The sequence below is a fragment of the Bos mutus genome, chromosome 12 (assembly GCF_027580195.1).
Source record: "Bos mutus isolate GX-2022 chromosome 12, NWIPB_WYAK_1.1, whole genome shotgun sequence".
Lineage (NCBI taxonomy): Eukaryota > Metazoa > Chordata > Mammalia > Artiodactyla > Bovidae > Bos > Bos mutus.
The window spans coordinates 48,519,113-48,540,489 of NC_091628.1; the positions used below are offsets into that span (position 1 = coordinate 48,519,113).

Genomic DNA, 21,377 nt, shown 5'->3' on the forward strand with positions numbered 1-21,377 from the left:
AATTTTTACAATATATATAAGATAAAATAAAACTAGTTAATACAGTAGAGATGCTTTAAGACACAACAGTACCACACATAGCTCCAGGGCTAAGATGCCAGGAAGAACAGAGGGTATACTGACAGGCCGAGTAATATGGTTCTGAGCAGCTGGTTGGTAAAAACAAATTATGAATGGACTTTTAATAGAGAAACAACTCAAAAGTGGTGACCTTTTAGCTCAGCAGAATCTTATAGCCTTAATTCTCCCATAATTAAAAAATGACCTGCTTTAATTTTTTTCCCAAATCATCTTTATTGTGGTTGAAGGAATACTAGATACAAAAATCAGCTGATATTAACAGGTATGTGAAACATTTTTATCATGACTGTTCTTGCTGCAGTTTTGGGTAACAGAGAATTAAAGAAAATTAGACCAATGGTCATTAAGGGAAATCTCAAACACAGCACACAAGTTTAAAGTATACATAATGGTCACCAAGCTAAATTTGAGGAGCTGGTGGAAGTCATGGAGGAATTTACTAGCTGACACTGGATTATAACATAAGAAAAGAAAGGAATTTGAAGGGATTTTCAATGTAGCATCACTGTGGAAGCTTCTTTGCATTGTAATTCAGTGTACAGAGAACTTGCAAACTGCTTCATGGTTATATAAACTGCCGCCCATTTTCTGAATCTGTTATCAAACACTGGAAAGAACATGCTTCCAAACTAAATCTAAAGGCAACCTGCTGTTACTTATTTGCCAACACGTATGGATTTAAAAAAAAAAAAAAAAATGGAGACCAGGCAGGCATTCTGGGAACTGGAATCTTCACGTATTAAAATTGAGACACAGTATCATAATTTTTGCCCGGTAAGTCAAGAAGCAGTGAAATGCTCTGGTAATTAAAGTAACATAGTCAATATTATCTATAAATAATGAGCATGCAAGGATCTGCAAGATGATGAGTAAACATTTTGGCAGGGATCAACTGCCACAGATTGGAAGGGAAAGCAATGTCTTTATCAGGCCTTTCTTCTTTCTCTCCCCCATCACATCAAGCTCATGGGAATTTCTCAGACAAAAGCCTTCTGCTTAGCTTGTAATGAATTAAACATCCATCTGACTTAATCTTTAGCATTTCTCTTGCTCTGCCCACAGGTAACTAACTGCCACGGAGCAGAAAGATGGCTGGACACGAGTGTAGAGAACTGGGCTTATGCCCGCATCTGACAAGGAACACATTTCTGTCCTTGGATCTCCATCCCTGTGTCTGAAAAAGTGAGAAGTTGAATTGAACTTGATGACGTTTACAGTTCAAGCGGCTTCCCTGGTGGCTCCAAGGTAAAGAATCTGTCTGCCAATGCAGGAGATGTGGGTTCGATCCCTGGGTCAAGAAGATCCCCTGGAGAAGGAAATGGCAACCTACTCCAGTATTCTTTAATGGGAAATCCAATGGACAGAGGAGCCTGCAGGGCTACAGTCCATGGGGTCCCAAAGAGTTGGACATGACTGAGTGCCAAAAACAACAACAAAAACAACAGTTCCTTTTCAGCCCCACAACTGAAAACTACTGCATTCAGAAATGTCCTGTCCCCCCAACACCCTTTGAAGAGCTAGTTCTATCTCAGCTTTCTCAAAGGTTTCCAGTAGCAACCACTTGAGTGCCTTCCTCTATTAAGGCAAAAAGTTTAAACAAGAAGCAATGTTCTTATTTTTATGACCAAAATCCATATTAGTTACACTGTTCAGAAAGATTCAATGAAGTCATGTCTAACATTTGCAACTATATGCATATAAACATTTAAGTTCACTGTAGCACAGCATATCCAACCATAAAACATCAAAGTGTGAAAAGGCTCTTCCTGCCCTTCCCTAAATTGGTGACACAGAACTTTTTCACTTCCAAATGTGAAATGTGATCCACACCCAGAATGTGTCATAATTGGCATGGATATGCTATTAAAACTAGAGCTTCTTTTGCAGACAGCTACATAACATCTCAGGCATGTTGGTAAGAAAGGAATCATAATTGAGACTGGTGGTGACAGTATCCGGATCGTTAGAGAAAATTAATCCTATTTTACTAATGGCAATTCCTATTAACAATGCCTGATTTTGCCATCATAATATAAATAGTCTAGAGTCTCTACTATGTGACACATAACTCTGCACAAAACAGCCCCACGCAAATGTTTTGGGTACAGAGCATAACCATGACTATGCCATCATCAAACAACCATATACACCCAAGTCTTTGAAAACTTTTGGATTGGGGCCGGATAGAAGGAAAAATACATAAAGAGAAGAAAAAATAAAAAGCAAAAAATAAGGATTTTGGAATCCTCCCACTGAGACTGGCAAGTTTGGAGCCTTAAATCAACTTCAATGTTCATTTCAGAGATATTCCCCAACAAGCCCCGCCCTGTCCTGGTCCAACCTACACATTCACACCAAACACGTTTGTACATTTCAGACTCTAGAATAGCTCTGGGGATAAAAGTGCTGAAAGATGACTTGGAAACAGCCACTCTTTGTGAGTTTGGTATCAGAATACGATAGTTTCAAGCAAAAAGACCTGTGAAGAAGAAAAGTCTACCTATAGATTCAACCCTCTAAGAAGATTTACCCCGTTTCCCCTCATTTGCCCCACAAGCAGCAAACTATTTTTGCCCCTGTCATTATCATATGCAAGAAAAAAATAGCATTGCAAGAAAAAAATAGCAAATGCTCTTAGTTGTCGGACAAAGGAAGGCATGAAACAAGAGCTGTGACACATGACACAGTGAATGAAATTCATATGCTGAACCTCAAACACTTCATCAATCCTCAGATCAACAAATATTACTACAGTGGAATGGCAGAGAGGGGAGAGTCATTCTGATGGGCAGAGTTTATGTCTGGTCTGGATTGCTACCGCTGATTAATTGAATATTAAATGAGTTGTCCGATGACCTCATGTTTTTTATTAGGGTGCTAATATATCTTGCAAGAAGTTCTTACTGCCATTCCTTAATCCCTGAAAGTTAGCAGATACCTCTACCAGACATCTGTCACCAGACCCCTTTACATCCTCGTGCTTTCAGCTCCTTCCTGGTACGTACATTTTTTAGCTATATTTTCTTTCCATCCAGCAGGTCTGTTTGTCTTGAACAGACATTTTTTTCCACACATTTCTTCAGCTCCAGAGGAATTCCTGCCACAGGAATGAGGCCAGGGGATGGACACTGCCTCTCATATTAACATACACGTAGAAAAACACTACTTATAATGTTAAGCCATCTTTAGTCAATAATAAGCATTGGTTTGAGACCTCAACCACAGCCACTGACATTTACAATCTACCAATTGTCATGCATTCCCTAGGCATAACTTACAGGTTCAAGTTTTTTCATCTTTTACTGAGATTTAATTGTTTATATGATGAACAATATTTTTTAACTGATTGGAGCACTTGCTGACTTCACCCAACACCACTTATATATAGTACTTGTGGATATAACTCAAGCCAGAACCAAGTTAGTGTTGAATTTGGTATCTAATTCTGTAAATTATCCCGAAACTTCTGTTTTGGAAAGAGCAACTATCGCTTTCATATCCATGGCTAGCAAGAGTATTTAAAACTTTTAGATCTTCAGAGAGAATATTTCACAAAGAAATAGCAACAGTTCATCACTTAAGTAGATGTAGATGTTGTATGATTCATTGAGCTTCTTCCTAGCTTTCCTATATGATTTATTTCCATATAACAGTTTCATAATATTTACATAAGAAAAATTCAAGGTAGTTTTTGCAACAGGATTTGTAACTAAACTCACAACCAAATAAGTTAGAAATGTCTCCAGGTCTTTGTACCTGTGTTTCAATCAATAAATAAAGCACTTTGTCAGGACTCTGTTTTTTCTATTAATTTTGAGCCTTTACTCGAAAACCTTCTTGGCAATCAGTTTTCTGATAATCCTTTTCCGTCTTTATATTTTTTCCCCTTCCATACTGTCCATTCCCAAACTAGTCTTAAATAAAGTTGATAATTATTCTCCTCTGGATGTTGTACTATGAACGTATATCTTAGAGCATTATCCACATTTTATTATGTTATTTGTATTATATAATATTGTACATTATATATATGTGACATCACACTCACACACACACATCCTTCAAGACAGTAAGCCCCATAAAGACAGAAACCATGTTTTATTTATCTTTCTAACCTAGTGCTTGGGAGTATAAATAAATGTTGTTGAATAAATACAAGTTGAATTTTCTCAAGGCTAGTATTAAAGATCCTTTTTGTTTTTCATGGATTACTTCTCTGCAGATAAAACTGGTTTAAACTTACTAACCAAATTATGTGCTATGAATTATGTAAGAACAAGTTATTGTTACTCTAATACTCCAGGAAAAGCAAAGAAAAGAAAATGTGTTATGGACTCAGTGGTGCACATTTAGCCACTGAAATGTAAGCTGCAGAAACTGGGCCTCTCTCCTGACAACATGGCACTCTACCCATTAGCTTACGTCACTCACTTTGAGTGTCTCACAATCTCTATCTGTAGTGAAGTTTCTTCAGTATGATGTGCTTTGGACTAAAAAGTAAGAGCAATTCCATGCAGTCAACAAAGAACCTGGTTTATCCCGTTCCTTTTATGTAATGGCCATCAGCGTTATTATCCTCTCAGCTTTCCAGGTTTGACAGGGAACAATACGCTTTAGTGATTGTGAAAAATAGTGATTGTGAGGGATGCCCCAGCTTTTACACAGTGTGTAAGCAAATGGCTGCTTCCTCTGTATTCCATTTCCCACTCTGTGAAAAACCAAAGCATAATATTTAACAACAAGATCAAGCTATTGTGAGGGTTAATTAGATTTAATGGGGGAAGGGAGGGGAGCTGATTAGGCACTATTCAAATTCAAAGAATCATTATTTTGTGTCTAAAAATAATCCTCATTTAGGAGTAAAATTAATTTGGAAGCTCAATCTTTGGTAATCATCTTCCCATACTTAAAAAAAAGCCATGGTTTTTAATCAAAATCCCACTCTAACCACAATTCAATCAAGTAAAAAATGGAGACCTGTGAATTTCCATTCACCTTTGTAGTAAGACAGTACACGATTCAATTCTTTTTCTATTCTTTTCCCTCCCTCCCTTCCTTCCTTCACTTCTTCTTTTTTTGAAGATATACTATGTGGGGAAAGGTTAATTTTGGAGAATGCAGTAATGTAAACAAATATGGATTTTATTAATAAAAATATATTGAGTTTTGTTTGTTTTATATGAAATATTTGTGAAACAGTTTAAGTTTCCTCTTTAAAGAATCAGTAGTCAGGACTTCTTTGGCGATCCAGTGGTTAACACTCTGCGCTTTCACCAGAGGGGACAAAGGCCCACATGGCCAAAAAAAAAAAAAAATTAGGAATCAATATTCTGTGGTTAAAATAACTTTTCAGGTTATTTCTGGTAAGTTTCATCTCTATTTTTGTTCAAGTGAAAGATCTTCATATTCCCCAAATTAAAAAACAGATGCCTGGATATTTAAGGCTAAGGCTAGAAAAAGGGCATCTAAATAGTAATCATCAAATTTAATGTAACAGATTAATTTATTATGAAAATTTTCATGAGAAATAGAAGTTGGTACCTGAGAAAAATCTGAGTTGTCTAAATCTTACTAAAAAACACAGTGTCTTCAAAAAATGGGACACATTCTTTAAAAATGTAACAGTTGATAATCCTGGGAAATATGCCATATCTATTTGGAAAAAAATGTTGCACTCAGTATTTGGTGAACGAAGACTTTTGGCTGGAAAGGAACTCTATTCATGTTTGTTTAGAATTTTCCAAAGGAAAGGGAAATAATGTAGCTCAGGCAGTAGAAATACATTCTCTACAGAGAACCAGGAATAATTGACACAGTCCTATTAAAAATTCCCATAGAACTTATAAATTCTCATCACTTTGACTGTATACTCACCAAGCAAACTTCTGATTATTCATTCGATTTCCTCGGACCCTTGATACTGGGGACGGATGTACCCTGTAGTAGGTAGATGAGAATAATCCAGTCATTAAAAAAGCATTTTCCTGATTACAAGTGAACAAAAAGTGATCTGGCTTATAAATGATCTCTTTCAGATTAGCTTAATGTAGAATGGCCCACAACTAAGCACCTCTTAGTAAATGAATGCAGTTCAATTCCTATGCCTACAGACCTGCAGTCTCTTTCCTTTTACACCACTTTTAACATAACAAGCATTTGTCACAATGTTCCCTGTGAAGCTCCTGCAAAGCAGGACCAGTTTTAAAAAGTTGATTCATTCATTCAGTCCAACAAAAAGTTACTGTTGCCAACCTAATCCCTGCCAGGTTTAGGAGTGCATAAAATTAACGTAAGGTCTAAGGCTGACCCTCAACAAGCCCTTTCTGCTACCTGTTCCCACAAGAAGGACACAGAGACAGTCTAAAAGTGCACATTCCCTCAGTCAACTTCTAGATTTAAAGCCCTAAAGTAACATAGCAAAGGAGATCGGCATACACCCTCCCCAAATATGTTACTTTGGCATAATGATTATTTTGATTGAAGGCAGCCACAAACACAAACACGGGAAGAGCTCTCTACCTTTCCTCTATAAGGAAATTTTAATTTGAAAAGGTCTTCCATTTAACAATTTCCATATCAGGAAAAGGAGTACAACATACAACTCATTCCTAGAAATGGTATTGAGATGAGCTGGCATAAACAACCCTTATTTACCATGAGTTTCCACCGCCGCCCCCCCATACACTTCCTTGCTACCTCCCTAAAATGCAGCCCCCTAGACGCCCTTGTCTTTTGACAAAGCAATACTCCACAATTTTTTTGCCTTTGTTAAAGTGGTACGTAAGTCCCAAATTCTAACCACCCCTTTGAATTACTCATCACTGAGTATTCCTGCAAACATGAATGCATGTTTTATGTGTAAATAAGCTGTTCTTGCCTCTAGCTAACCTACCTATTGTCAGTTTAATCTGCACACCTTCAGACACTAAACTTGAGAGGTCAGAGGAAAAGATTAACCCCCATCCCTTATACTACTGTGCTGTACTAAGTCATTTCAAGTCAGGTCTGACTCTTCGCAACCCAAAAGACTGCAGCCTGCCAGACTGCACTTTGCACTCAGAAGGTTTATTTCTTCCAACATTCCTCCTCTGTCCATGGAATTTTCCAGGTAAAAATACTGGAGTGGGGTGCTGGCCCCTTATAGTAACTTCATCCAAATGCCCCGGCACAGAATCTGTGGGAAGAAGGATGGGTGAGTAGTTATCTTTAGGTGAAAGGTCTTCTATATGTGATGCTCTCTAGCCAGGCTTTGAAGGAGGCCATGTCAATTCAAATCTTTAGCTAAATAATGGAGAAAAGACAGTAAAGACCATATTGTTGTACAAGCTCCTTGGGTTGGAGTCATCCACTGGAAATGCTTGAAATTTCTAGGTACTGCTGATGTCTTCCAAGCAGTAGTTAGCTACTGAACCTCCATGAACCTCCACCTCTTTGTGGGTCACCTACTGGCAGCACAATTTGCTCCACTTCCTGCTTTCTTCTCTCTTTACCAGGTACTTGTGAGATCTAGGCAGTGCTTAGGCTTGTGCTATCTTTACCCTTTAGATCTCAGTCATTACTCTTATTCACAAGACAAGAAAGTAAACCGGGATTTTAAATAGGTCTTAAACTCCAGTTAGAATCAAGAGCCCCAAGGTTCATTAGAATCCCCGTTCTCCACAGTGGCTCAGTAAGTGAGAATCATTTCAAAACAGACAAAACAGTTCTAGCCCCTCTGAAGAGCCAAATCCAGTCTTTCTGTAAATCCAGAGCCAGACTGCACTTTGCACTCAGAAGGCTTATTTCTTCCAACATCCCTTATTAACATTCTTTTCCTCACAGCCCTTCTCAATGGCTGCTGCAGCTGAGCTGCTCAGCGCAGATTTCCTGCTCCATGTGGGGGAGGGGATGTTAATTATGCAGAAAGATGGAGAGCGGCCAGTCAGCCCCTCTGGTGAACTGTCTCATTCAAGTACGGACCACTTCCTGCTGTTTTGCAGCTACAAGGATCACCTGTTGGTCTTGGCATTCGGCCAACCTGGGGCCTAGCGGAAATGACAGACTCAGCTAGAAATGAAAGCCAGCTCATATTCCAGTACCCCAAATTGGGGACACAGTGAACAAACATGCAATAAAAATGCACAAGAGTTACACACAAGGTAACAAGGCTCTTTTTTCCCCTGCTCTCTTTTTTTCTTTCGGTCTGTCTGCTTGAAATACAATCATGAAAATGCAAGAGCTGTGAGCCAAAAAATGTCTGTCCAGTTAAAGTCCCCTGACCTAGGGGAAAATGAAGGAAATCCTCTTGAGCCTTGCCTACATTCCCCCTGGGGTGTCAGAATCCTACTGCCTGAATACAGTTTTAACAAGTAATAGCCCAAATACCGGAGAAGGCACTGGCAACCCACTCCAGTACTCTTGCCTGGAGAGACTCCCAGGGACGGGGGAGCCTGGTGGGCTGCCGTCTATGGGGTCGCACAGAGTCGGACACGACTGATGTGACTTAGCAGCAGCAGCCCAAATACACACACGTTCTTTAATTCACTCTGCATCCTTTAAATGTTTACTGCATATTGATTCCTCCTTAACCTTACTTTTAGTCATCATGATAATTCTACAAGGTGAAGTTTGATAGTATAGAAATATTCTCTCACTAATGCGTCTCATTGCATGTATCAGTGGGAAAAAAAATGGGTCTGTTTAACCTATAGCTGGGCTTCCCAGTTGAGGCAGTGGTAAAGAATCTGCTTGCCAATACAGGAGACACAGGGGACTGTGGTTTGATCCCTGGGTTGGGAAGATTCCCTGCAGTAGGAAATGGCAACCTGTTCCAGTATTCCTGCCTGGAGAATCCCATGGATAGAGAAGCCTGGTGGGCTACAGTCCATGGGGTTGCAAAGAGTCAGACATGACTGAGCAGCCGAGCACACACACGCAACTTACAGTACAATATTCTCTAGGTAACTGTATCTTTTAGCAAAACTCTATTGACCCACAGATCAACACTATAAGCAGTTAATTTTTATAACTGTTTAACCTCTTCAAATAATTCCTGATTTTGTGTGATCAAATCATTTTAAAGCTTTTTACATCAAAATGGTAAAATAAGAAAGGTTTTTTCCCTTCCCAAAGTGAGTAAACTGATAACTCGGAGCTTACTTTATTTGAGGAAAGTAGACCATAAATTTGCATTTCAGCTACTTGCCAAATTTCATTTCTTCAAAGAAATACGCTGTATTTCTGTGTGCTCTGTCTTTAAGTGGTGACACTTCTTACCATCGCCTACCTTCTTTCCACATATAGCAGCCAGGCAGGTAGCAAAGTCAAAATCCCAGTAGGAGAAACCACCGTCTAATCTGCATGTCATGCATTATTCATGACCTCCTGATTCCTGCACCTGCATCTAGGCAGGAAGCTTGCAGGGCATGTTCATTACTCTTCTCTTAGCCTCACACAGGCTCCATTACTGCTAAGCCACTTTGTTCTCTAACTGAGGGTTTCAGGCCTTAGTACTAACCACTGGATAGGGAAAGAAAAAAAAAAAATCACCAGGCTGCAGGAAAGGGCAAGGTTCGTTGTTGTATAACATGCATTTAATCCTACAACGTGCTCTTCTAAGACTGACAGTTTATGTCAGATGGAAATGCTCCTATTTGGTGATTTACATTACACAAAAAAGGAAGCTATAACATTAAGGCCATGTACACCAACTGTTGTATTTATATACACTTACTCATCTGAGGCAGACAGCATGTTTATAATTTTACCCAACACAAGGCTTAATTTAGCTTTCTTGCTAAGCATGTGAGAACTTCTTAGATACCTTCTTACACAAATCCGTCTTCCTTCTTTGGGTATAAGCACTGAAAGACCTGACCCTCAAATCTTGTATTGTAATGACTAACATTTATAGTTAATCAAGACAATGTGATCGCTCCTGTTTTTCAATATTTTGCTGAACCTACCTGAATGGCTGGTGGCTGGCAGCAGGGTGTGAAACCCTGATCCCCAAGGCAGAAAAGCTGTGACAACTTAAATCCACTCTTAAGGCCCCCAGTGGAATTGAAATGAAGTGCTAGAGACAGCAAACTATGTAAGTGCCTGGGATTGAATTCCAACTCCACCATTCACCAAAGGCGTTATCTTAGGGTAAGGTACTTAACCTGTCTGCCTTTCTGTCTTCTCATCTGCACCAGTGGAGGCAGTAATACTGGCCACCTTCTAGCTTTGTGAGATTTAAGTCGTTAATAATGTTAAAGTGTTCAGAACAGTGCTAACTACCCAGGAAGCAGTCCATACATGTTAGCTATTATCACTAGTAGTGCTGAGACTGAATTGGAAAAGATATGAAGATAAAACTGGAATATCCAGTTAATTCCACAGGACTGAGTTAAATGTGCTCTACAAGCCCACAGTCTTGATTACAACGTTTATACCACTTCCCTCAAGGCAAGGAAATAAAGAGAAATAAACACCTATAGAGTAACATGAACCAAATATTGTGGTTTCTAAGGTACGGCTTCCTCTTTGGTATCTTATTTTGTCTGTTCTTTATGGACAGTAGCCCACTAGGCTCCTCTGTCCATGGGATTCTCCAGGCAAGAATACTGAAGTGGGTTGCCATGCCCTCCTCCAGGGGATCTTCCTGACTCAGGGATCAAACCCATATCTCTCTCACATCTCCTACACTGGCAGGCGGGTTCTTTACCACTAACTGGGAAGTCCTATTAGAAGACAAATCTTCTGTAGTTTTAAGTCAGTAGTCATAGCATACAAAGTCACTCTCACTTACTAAGCCCTTACGAGGTGCAGACCATGCTAAGTATTTACTTTAGTCACATTATCTTACTTTCTCCTCATCATTAATATCCACATTTCACCTTTGAGAAAATAAAAAGGTTTAGAAGAGTTAGTAACTTGCCAGAGTTGCAGGGGAAAAAAAACAAAATCAGATCTTGGACACAGGTGTGAATGACCTGTCTTCCTCCAGATTATCATTCAATTCTTGTGAGTGCACAGATATTCCCTCCCCTCTACCCCCGAGGCTGCAATAAAGTGAATTAGCACCAGGGGCCTTAATGAACCTCAGCATTTATTTAAGCCCAACTGAACATTCTACAGTATAAGTTGATGGTCTTCCTGGCACCGAGCTAAATATTAAGCTTTCAGGGACTCATCAGAAATAGCATCACAGTCATATACTTTGTTCTCCCTTTAACTCTTTGTGAAAATTTCTTATTAGTGTTGCCATTTAAATATATAATGAACAACACATGAGTTCAGCTGATCTTACTCACAGCATCAACTGTCTCGCTATTCACACTGTCTGCACTGTTCCCTGAACCCAGGGTAGGCAATTTGTGAGCTAAGAGGCTGGAAGCAGACACGAGCAGCCATAACGAACTGAAGATACATCTATTCTCTCCTGGCTGACGCAGTGCCATAACACAACCATAACGGAGCCATAATATAGCTTCATATAACATAACCATGATGTTGCTTCAGTGGAGCCCCTATGCAGCAGCAGCCACGGCTTTCATGATGAAGCTTATACCAGCACACCGCACAAAACAGTCCGTGACCAAGCGAGTATCTCGTGATGTGCATGCACAGTGGTGTAAGTGATCTCAGCTGTTACACAACCCTGCAAAGTCACTGTCTACAGAACATGGGGTGAGAGAGCTTGACTGGCGCCTTCTTGATCACATCCCCACAATGTGTCAGCTGGAGATGGTAAAAGGAATCCACTTCCTCACTTCCCATTGTCCTGAGAATCCAATCCCATTCAGCTTGTGACCACAGGTGTCTGATGAAACCATCTTTGTTATGGTCATCAATGGCCTCCATGTTTTCAGATCTAATGGGTCATCTCAGTTCTTGTCTTCTCAAACTCTCCATAGTGACTCACCTAACTGATTACTCCATCCTTGACCCTACTCAGCATCAGTGACATTTTTCCAGTCTTCTTCCTCCTCTTCTTTTTTTTTCCCTTTGCCTGAGCCTCTTCCTCCCATTCTTCTGAACTCTAAATGTCAGCATTGTCTGGGGATCATTTTCTCATGATTTTTCTACACACTGTTTCAACTCACTCCCTAGATGAAGGAGTCTCCAAAATAGCCCCCTCATACCCTTAATCATCTCATCCATCTTTAGGCCGTAGTTACCATCCATACAACAGTATCTCCAGGATTTCGATCTCTAGTACTGTCCCCAAAGCAGTGCCAGGCAGGATTTTGAATCCCAACCAACTTCACCCTTTAAAAAAATATATTCCTTTCCATATCTTCCCAGGCTCGAAAACAGCAGCTTCATTAACCCAGTTGCAGTCCTGAAATAGTACTTGAGTCATTCATGCTCTCATGCCCTATATGTTAGAGAGGCTACTTAATCCTGAGAAAAATCAGAAGAAATTATTTCAGAGACCCAAAAAATATTTATTGTGGGAACTGCTTATCTAGTAAGATTAGAGATTTTCATTACAAGATCCAGAGAAAGTGTTATAGACACATATTTTCTCTTCTTAAATTCACTTTTGTCCTTTTTTAAACTTTTAAATTTTATATTAGACTATAGATGATTAACAATGTTGCCACAGTTTCAGCTGCACAGCACTTTTCTCCTGTTACATAATTCAGAGCCTGTACTTTTTTCCATAAATTGATGCAATTATTTGAAAAAATACACACTTTAACAACTCAGTTTGCTACATCTGTGGAAGAAAAGATTAATTTAGAAATAACTCTACAATTATTTGTAAGTACAGAATTTTCCTATGTAGAATCACAGGAAAGATCATTTTAAAAGTAATTCTTGATATTCTGTTTATTTACACAAAGTTATAATGAATACAAGTTCTCATGATTGTTCAGGTTACTCTGGATGATTTCATCATAATATATTACACACACACACACACTACTTTTAACCAAATAAAAGCATGAGCATGACTCCAGTATTTAAAATACGTAGGCCCTTTCTGTTCTTAGTTTTCATCAAGTCAATGATAAGATGACCATTAGGAATGTCATATATTGTCTAAAAGTTCTTTTTCCCCTCGTTATACTTAACTCTCTCTCTATGCAGAGCTACTGATGTTATTTTTAGAAGTGAAAGTGAAAGTCGCTCAGTTGTGTCTGACTCTTTGTGACCCCACGTACTATACAGTCCATGGGATTCTCCAGGCCAGAATACTGGAGTGGGTAGCCGGTCCCTTCTCCAGGACATCTTCCCAATCCAGGGATTGAACCCAGGTCTCCTGTATTGGAGTCTTTATCAGCTAAGCCACAAGGGAAGAGTAGGCTGAATTTAAATATCATACAGAATTAACATAATCATTTCTTCACTGATAATTTTAATAGTAAAAATTTTATTAAAAATACAGTGTTTTAGGACTTCCCTGACAGTCCAGTGGTTAAGACTTCGCCTTCCAACACAGGGAGTGTAGATTTGATCCCTGGTCAGGAAGCTAAGATCCCACATGCCTCAGGCCATAAAAACAATAACATAAAACAGAAACAATATTGTAACAAATACAATAAAGATTTTTAAAATGGTCCATATAAAAAAACCCAAAACTTTAATAGTGACACTGAAGATTCTCCTCCTTCCCTTTTGCCCTGGATAGTGAATGCTCAACTCTAAGAAGCTGGCCCCAACCTTTAGGTCTAGGTCAACTTGCTGGAAGTTCTGATAGCCCGAGGGTACTTAGCACACATTGACTAAAGATTCCATTTGTTTATATGTTTAATTTATGTTGTCTGTCTCTCCAAGTGGATGATGTGCTCTAAGAGGACAAGGGAGCTTTTCTCTTTTTACTCATTGTCATAACTCCTTTACCTGCCATGAAGTAGGTGTCCAATAAATAACTGCTGGAGTGTTAGCCCCATTTCCCTGATGGACCAGATCTATTAGGACAGATGCAAATGGCTGTGTGTGTGCTCAGTTGTGTCCAACTCTTTGCAACCCTATGGACTGTAGTCTCCTCTGACTACGGGATTTCCCAGGCAAGAATACTGGAGTGAGTTGCTATTTCCTCCTCCAGGGGATCTTCCCAACCCAGGGATCGAACCCATGTCTCCTGCACTGGCAGGAGGGTTATTTACCACTGAGACACCAAAGAAGCCCCATGGCAATGGCTATGTCTGCCTAAGTTGCCACTGCATGTGCAGAGCTTAGCGCAACGTATACTGCACACAGTAGGCATATAATAAAAACTTGTTAAGCAGTGAGATGTGGGAAAAGGATAAAATATTTTAGATTCAGACATTTTGCTGAACCCCTCCAGAGCACCTAGAGCTCCAATGTGCTCAGTCGCTCAGTCATGGCCAACTCTTTGTGACCCTGTGGACTATAACCCACCAGGCTCCTCTGTCCATGGAATGCTCCAGGCAAGAGTACTGGAGTGGGCTGTCATTTCCTTCTCCAAGAGTTTCAATAATTGATTAATATTAACTAAATTCAATACAGTTTCCTTAACAGCTACTATCTACTGAAGTGTTGTGAAGAGGGAATCTTTGCCCTCAGGCTGTTTGCACTCTAGTTGAAATAAATAGGTAGCAACTATCATAAATTAGTGTAGGAAAATTAAAAGGGATTTTAAGTTTTACCGGAGTGAAGAAGAGGTTAAAATTAATTCCAACTATAAAATAACAGAGAAGATTTTTGAGGAGAAGACCTTTAGGCTGGGCATGAAGGAAAAGCAAAAATTTCATCACTAGAAGTGGATGATTGCAGGGACTTCCCTGGTGGTCCTATGGTTAAGACTTTGCCTTCCAATGCAGGGGGAAGGGGTTCAATCCTTGGTCAGGGAGCTAAGATCCCATGTGCCTCATGGCCAGAAAATCAAAACACAAAACAGAAGCAATACTGTAGCAAATTCAATAAAGGCTTTAAAAATGGTCCACATTAAAAAAAAAAAAAAAAAACTTCAAAAAAAAAAGTGAATGAGGACTTCCCTGGTGGTACAAAGGTTGAGGATCCATGTGCCAATGCAGGGGACAGGGGTTCAATCTCTGCTTTGGGAAGATCCCACATGCAGCATGGCAACTAAGCCTATGTGCCACAACTACTGAGCCATGGCTCTAGAGTCCTTGAGCCACAACCACTGATCCGGCTGCGACTACCGAAGCCCTTGAACCTAGAGCCCGTGCTTGGCAGTTGGACAAGCCACTACAAGGACATGCCATGCACCTCAACTAGAGAGTAGCTCCCACTACCCGCAACTCCAGAAAAAACCTGAGTGCAGCAATGAAGATGCAGTGCAGCCAAAAATAAATACACGTGTGTGTGTGTGTGTATACACATATGTATATGTATACATGTATATATATACATGTGTATACATATATGTGTGTATATACATATATGTGTGTGTATACACATATATATGTACATATCAGTAGTTGTGGCATATATATGTATATATGTATACGATATACGTATATACGTATATACATATGTATATGTATATGTATATATATATAAACGTATATATATATATGTTTAAAGGGAGTGATGGTAGGAAGATACTCCAAGAAGAGGAGTATGAATTGAAGTTGTGAAGTGAATGAAAAGATATGTCTGGGGGAGAGAATTTCTTAGAAAAATTAGGGAGAGATGAGCTAGATTATTAAGACAGGTGTAGAACACAGATCAATAAATAAATGTCTGGATAAGGAATTAGTAATTGGGATAGTCAGTTGTAGAACAGTATCAATCTTTCCTCTACTGGGCAAAGCCTTGTATACATCACGTTTATGTTTAATTCAAGCAATATTTATTGCATACCTATTATTTACTCATGAATTCAAATATTACTTGAACATCTATTATGCCACTGTTCTAGGCTCTTACATACAGTGAGCTGTGCTATGATAGAGGCTGTCATTACACATCTATTAAGACAATATACATCTATTAAGCAATGATGAAACTAGACAGTGTATTAAAAAGCAGATACATCATTTTGCCAACAAAGGTCCATCTAGTCAAAGCTATGTTTTTTTTTTTTTTTCCCGGGAGTCATGTATGAGACTGAGCATCAAGAACTGACACTTTTAAATTGTGGTGTTGGAGAAGACTCTTGAGAGTTCCTTGAACAGCAAGGAGATCAAACCAGTCAATCCTGAAGGGAATCAACCTTGAATATTCATTGGAAGGACTGATGCTGAAGCTGAAGCTCCAATACTTTGGCCATCTCATGTGAAGTACCAACTCACTGGAAAACACCGTGATGCTGGGAAAGATAGAGGGCAGGAGGAGAAGTGGGTGACAGAGTCTGATAAGACAGCTGGATGGCATCACTGACTCAATGGACATGAGTTTGAGCAAACTCAGGGGATGGTGAAGGACAGGAAAGCGTGGCATGCTGCGGTTCACGGGGTTGCAAAGAGTCGGACATAACTGGCCAACTGAACACCACCACCACCACCACTAAGACATGATTCCTGATGTCAGGAAGCCTACAGCAGGTCACGAGTTTAGACAAATGATTGGCCACCAGGATGCAGTGTGGTAACTGCCCATGGGAGCAGAGAGCAAGGGCACTGGAATTAAGCTTTGGAGCAGACACAGATGTTTTCCTTGGATTATATATAAGGTACATTTTAAAGGAGAAGTTTCTCAGCTATGGAAGAGGAAAGGGGCATCTAAAGATATGAAGAGGCTCGGAAGGGTGCAGTTACAGTTACAGCAAAACTACAAATTGTGCAGGGAGTCGAGGGTTGGCAGGCCTGGAGGGCAAGAAATTATCTAATAACAGGGATCCGTGGAGATTCCCCGTGTATGGATAGAAAGCTGAACTTTCATGATCTAGGCTCATGGGATCTCACGACCAAGATTAAGAGGCTTAGTCATCTCTACCCTTTCTTGCATGTCAAAAAAAAAAAAAAACAAACAAACCCAAATAATCTGTTTTTCCTTCAGTACTACCTTGGGCAGCAAATGGAACCAACACCAATAGTGTAAACCACACTACAGCTGAGTAACCATCCTGGACTGAATCTGTTTTCCCAAATGCAGCCCGTCTGCTCCATCCTGTCCACTTGGCATTCTCACAGCCACCAACCTGTTGTAACCCACTCTTCTCTCCTGCCATCACTACTCTCTAAACCACCTCCTCCTCAAGCCATGTTTTTGCACTAGCGCCATGGTGATATTTTGTAAAGGCAAACCTGTTTTCTCCTGCTCCATTATCCCTTTAGAGGCTTTTCATTGGTCTTGAAACAGACCCAAATTTCAACATGGCGTAAATGCCTACAATTGGGTTCCTGCCTACCTCTCTGGCTTCACTTTCCAACAATATCCCCAGACCACTGCTTTCTGTGATCCTGCCACCCTTGTCCCCTTTCGCAGTTTTGGTGCCTTTGGTCATGTTGCTCCTTTTCTATAGGATCCCGACAGGCCCTCTGCTTCTTCATCTACAACTCTGACTCCTTCTCAGCTCAGAGAGCTCATCACTTTCCATGACTCACCAACCTGCAGTATATCCACACTATAGACTCACCACTCTGCATCTGTCCTTCTCAGGCTTGTGTTTATACATGCACGCAATTACTCAATGAGAAGCAGAAATTATTTTCTCCTTAGCGCTCCACTATATGCCCTGTATCAGACCCTCCATCTGGTACAATTAAATGTTGCTCTACAAATAGAAGGAGATGATGAGAAGTAGTAGTAGTAGCTTTTTTATTTTCCATGAGTTTTGTTCTTTCAATAATCTGGAAAGATAAATAAGAAAATGAACATAATAATCTTACACATATTTAGATTAATCTGCATCTATTTTCATATTTAATATGCATTAGGCTCAGACGGTAAAGCGTCTTGCTTACAATGCGGGAGACCTGGGTTTGATCCCTGGGTCAGGAAGATCCTCTGGAGAAGGAAATGGCAACCCACTCTAGTACTCTTGCCTGGAAAATCCCAAGGACAGAAGAGCATGGTGGGCTACAGTCCACTGGGTCGCAAAGAGTCGGACACGACTGAGTGACTTCACTTCACTTCCCTAATATTTATATATGAAGGTGAAGATGCTGGAGAAGACTTTTGAGAATCCCTTGGATAGCAAGGAGATCAAACCAGTCAATCGTAAAGGAAATCAATCCTGAATATTCATTGGAAGGACTGATCCTAAAGCTGAAGCTCCAATACTTTGGCCACATAATGTGAAGAGCCAATTCATTGGAAAAGACCCTGATGCTGGGAAAGATTGAGGGTGAGAAGAGAAGAGGCAACAGAGGATTGAGGTGGTTGGAAGGCATCACTGACTCAATGGACATGAGTTTGAGCCAACTCCGGGAGATAGTGAAGGGCAGGGAAACATGGTGTGCTGAAGTCCATGGGATTCCAAAGAGTTGGATGCAATTTAGCGACTGAACATCAATAGCCTTTCAGAGTCCTGGACAGGCACATATACTGTTCTGTGGCAAATAGCTCCAGCCTTTTCTATGAATCACCTGTGCCAATAGGGTCAGAGATGGTGTGAGACACATGTGGGTTCCTGTCTGTATACTTAATATATATGATAGGGGCTTTCCAAGTGGTGCTAGTGGTAAAGAACCTACCTGTCAATGCAGGAGACATAAAAGATGTGGTTTCAATCCCTGAGTCAAGAAGATTCTCCTGGAGGAGGAAATGGCAACCCACCCCAGTATTCTTGCATGGAGAATCGCCAAGGACAGAGGAGCTTGGAAGGTTACAATCCATAGGGTCGAAAAGAGTCAGACATGACTGAAGTGACTTAGCAGGCATGCATATACATGACCAAAAGCAAAGCAGAAGAGACAGTGAAAGAAAATAAATGTGCTCTGGGTCTTGTCTCCTTTGGCCCCACATGAGATGGGCTCTGTGGAGCCTATGTGAGCCTGTGCCCAGCACAGTGTGAGCCCAAGACCCATCCAGGGCCAAGAAGCCAAAGCAGATGTTTCTATCACTTCCTCATCGCTGGAGAAATTCGCAGAAAATCACTGGACCTTGTGGAGAGACTTCTGAATTTCAAATGAAGCCCACAGTTCAGTTAATATTGTTGAACCAATAATAATTTTTTTGGTTTGGACCACTGCACTACGGTTTAAGTAAGACAGAAACCATAGAGAAGTTGAATGGATTCTCTACAGTATTTTTGCAACTTTTAGATATTAAATTTTTAAAAAATTAAAATTATCTTAAAATAAGCCATTTCTAAAATGCTATTCCTTTACTTTACATATGGGATAAAAAAAATAAATAAAAAAAAAAAAAAGAGAAGCAATACAAGTCTTCTAAGAACTCCTTTTTCCCTGTTTCATTTCATGCTTTTCACCAGTTTGTTATTATCTATAGCAGTCGCTTTATTTTATGAATTTATATAGAGTATATATCTCTGTGTGTACACTCTCACATGGTTTTTTTGGGGGTAATTAAACTCATCAATCAACAATTCTACTGCTTTCACCATCACAGTTTTCATGCACTGGGTAGAGAATTACTAGTAACAGCTAGGTTGAAAAGCAGTAGAAAGAAAGGAGTAGAAGAAAACAAAATGAAGTCATTTTTAAAAGGTTAATAAAAATACAGCTGTGATGAGACTGGGGGAGGAAATTTAGGCCATGGCTACAGATCAACAACCTATACTGTAGCACTGACACTCATCCAGATAATAGAGATTCCACATTGCGGCTCCGACCTGAGCTACCCTGATAATTGGTTCAATTTTTCACTTCATTTTCCATGTTTATAAGTCTGACATATTATTTTTCAGCACTCAGTGTACGGTGCGTTAAGGTCCCCATCTTTTTAATACGTGAACTGAAATGCTTTGACTCAGGCATCGGTGTGGATGGCGCTAGAGGAATTTCATGAATTGACAGGCATTCTGATTGGTAGTTATTCTATTAGTCACACTGCCGATGCCTTTTATTTGGTGTGCTCTGTCAAGAAAGAGGAGTAAGTAGTTGAAGAATTACTTCAAACGCTTTTACTGCCTCTGGCTGCGTTAATTCTTAGATGCCTCATTTAGGCTGAAAAAAAGAGGCAAAGTTAAAGTATGTAATGTGGGCATTTTGTCATCCCAAATTGGATCTATTACAACTCGGCACTCTCTCAAGAAGGTGTTATAGCTCACTAGGCTGAACTGTTTTTCCTTTGAGTAAGACAAAATTTTACATCGTTTGGTTCAAGGGCATAATGAAAATGGCATCAAGTAGACCCTAAAGATGATAAGCCATCACGAGGAGAAAATGTAGCTTTACATTTCACTTACAATAAAATTTCAAATGCTAGAAAAACTTCAACTTGGTAATTAAATATAACTGCTATCTCTATTGTAATAATGCGTTTAAAAGAAATGGATTTATGGATTTGTATGTGTGTGTATAAAGCCCGATTTGCTTTTCTTTAAGTAGACACTAAATACATCAAAAGGAATGGTACCCAAGAGATGGACTCAGCATTGAATTGGAGAGCAGGCTGATCGGCAGACAGCTGCAGAGGCCATTCTTTCACTGCCGAAGCTGACGGCCAACAAACTTGGAGGACTTTAAGGGAAAGGAACCAGGAAATGACTTACTGGCTTATCCAGAGACACTTTTATTTTAGAACGTGGCACTGGAGCCCAAGAGGTGCCAAACACATCCATCAGTACCCACAACGTGAAAGGTACTTGTGGAGACTGTCAAGAAATATATGAAGTATCACACACTCACTCACCAACAACACTGGACAGAGAGCAATGCACCCACCATATAAGCCCTGCCAAAATGAACCAGGCCTTCTACAGCTGAACACCATCATTTACACTAACTGCACTCACATTCACCATTACCTCCTCTCCCACCATCAGCCACTGGTATTGCTACTTTCTTTCCACTGCTTCATGTAGCACTGGCCCAGGAGACTACAGAGTTTTTCCACCTATGGGCTACTATTACATTAACAAAATAGGCAAGCTCAAGTGCAGCTAGTTTTGTTATTTTGGTGACTTCTGAATTTGATACTGTTGTTCCGGTTGTTTATGAAGTGCCAGACCATGACTGTGATTGAAAAACATAAAGAGGAAAGAACTGATTCAAGTGTATTAGGTGCTATGCACTTGCCAACCAATTTACGTGATAATACAGTAATCCAAGATATGGCCTCTGACCTTGAAAACAGACTATAGTGCAACTGGGTAAGTATCCAAGAACCTCAGAAATAATAGTATAAAATACAGAAGGACAGTTCTCCAAATAGGAGAGCTGTCGCAAGACAGGTGATGATGAAATAATGGAAATATTGATTACTTTAAGAGGGTAGAAGAGAGGAAATACTACTTCAAGGAAAGGACATGGGATGGTGCTGGG

The 21,377-nt window shown here is 39.9% G+C and overlaps 1 protein-coding gene across 1 annotated transcript in view; it reads right to left on the bottom strand.

The window, feature by feature from the left end:
• The window catches only part of KLF12 (KLF transcription factor 12), a 439,404-nt gene that overhangs the window by 81,786 nt on the left and 336,241 nt on the right, over nucleotides 1–21,377 (bottom strand). The window contains 1 exon segment of the mRNA XM_070380584.1: nucleotides 5,956–6,018. Within this exon segment, the coding sequence (XP_070236685.1) occupies nucleotides 5,956–6,018 (63 nt within the window).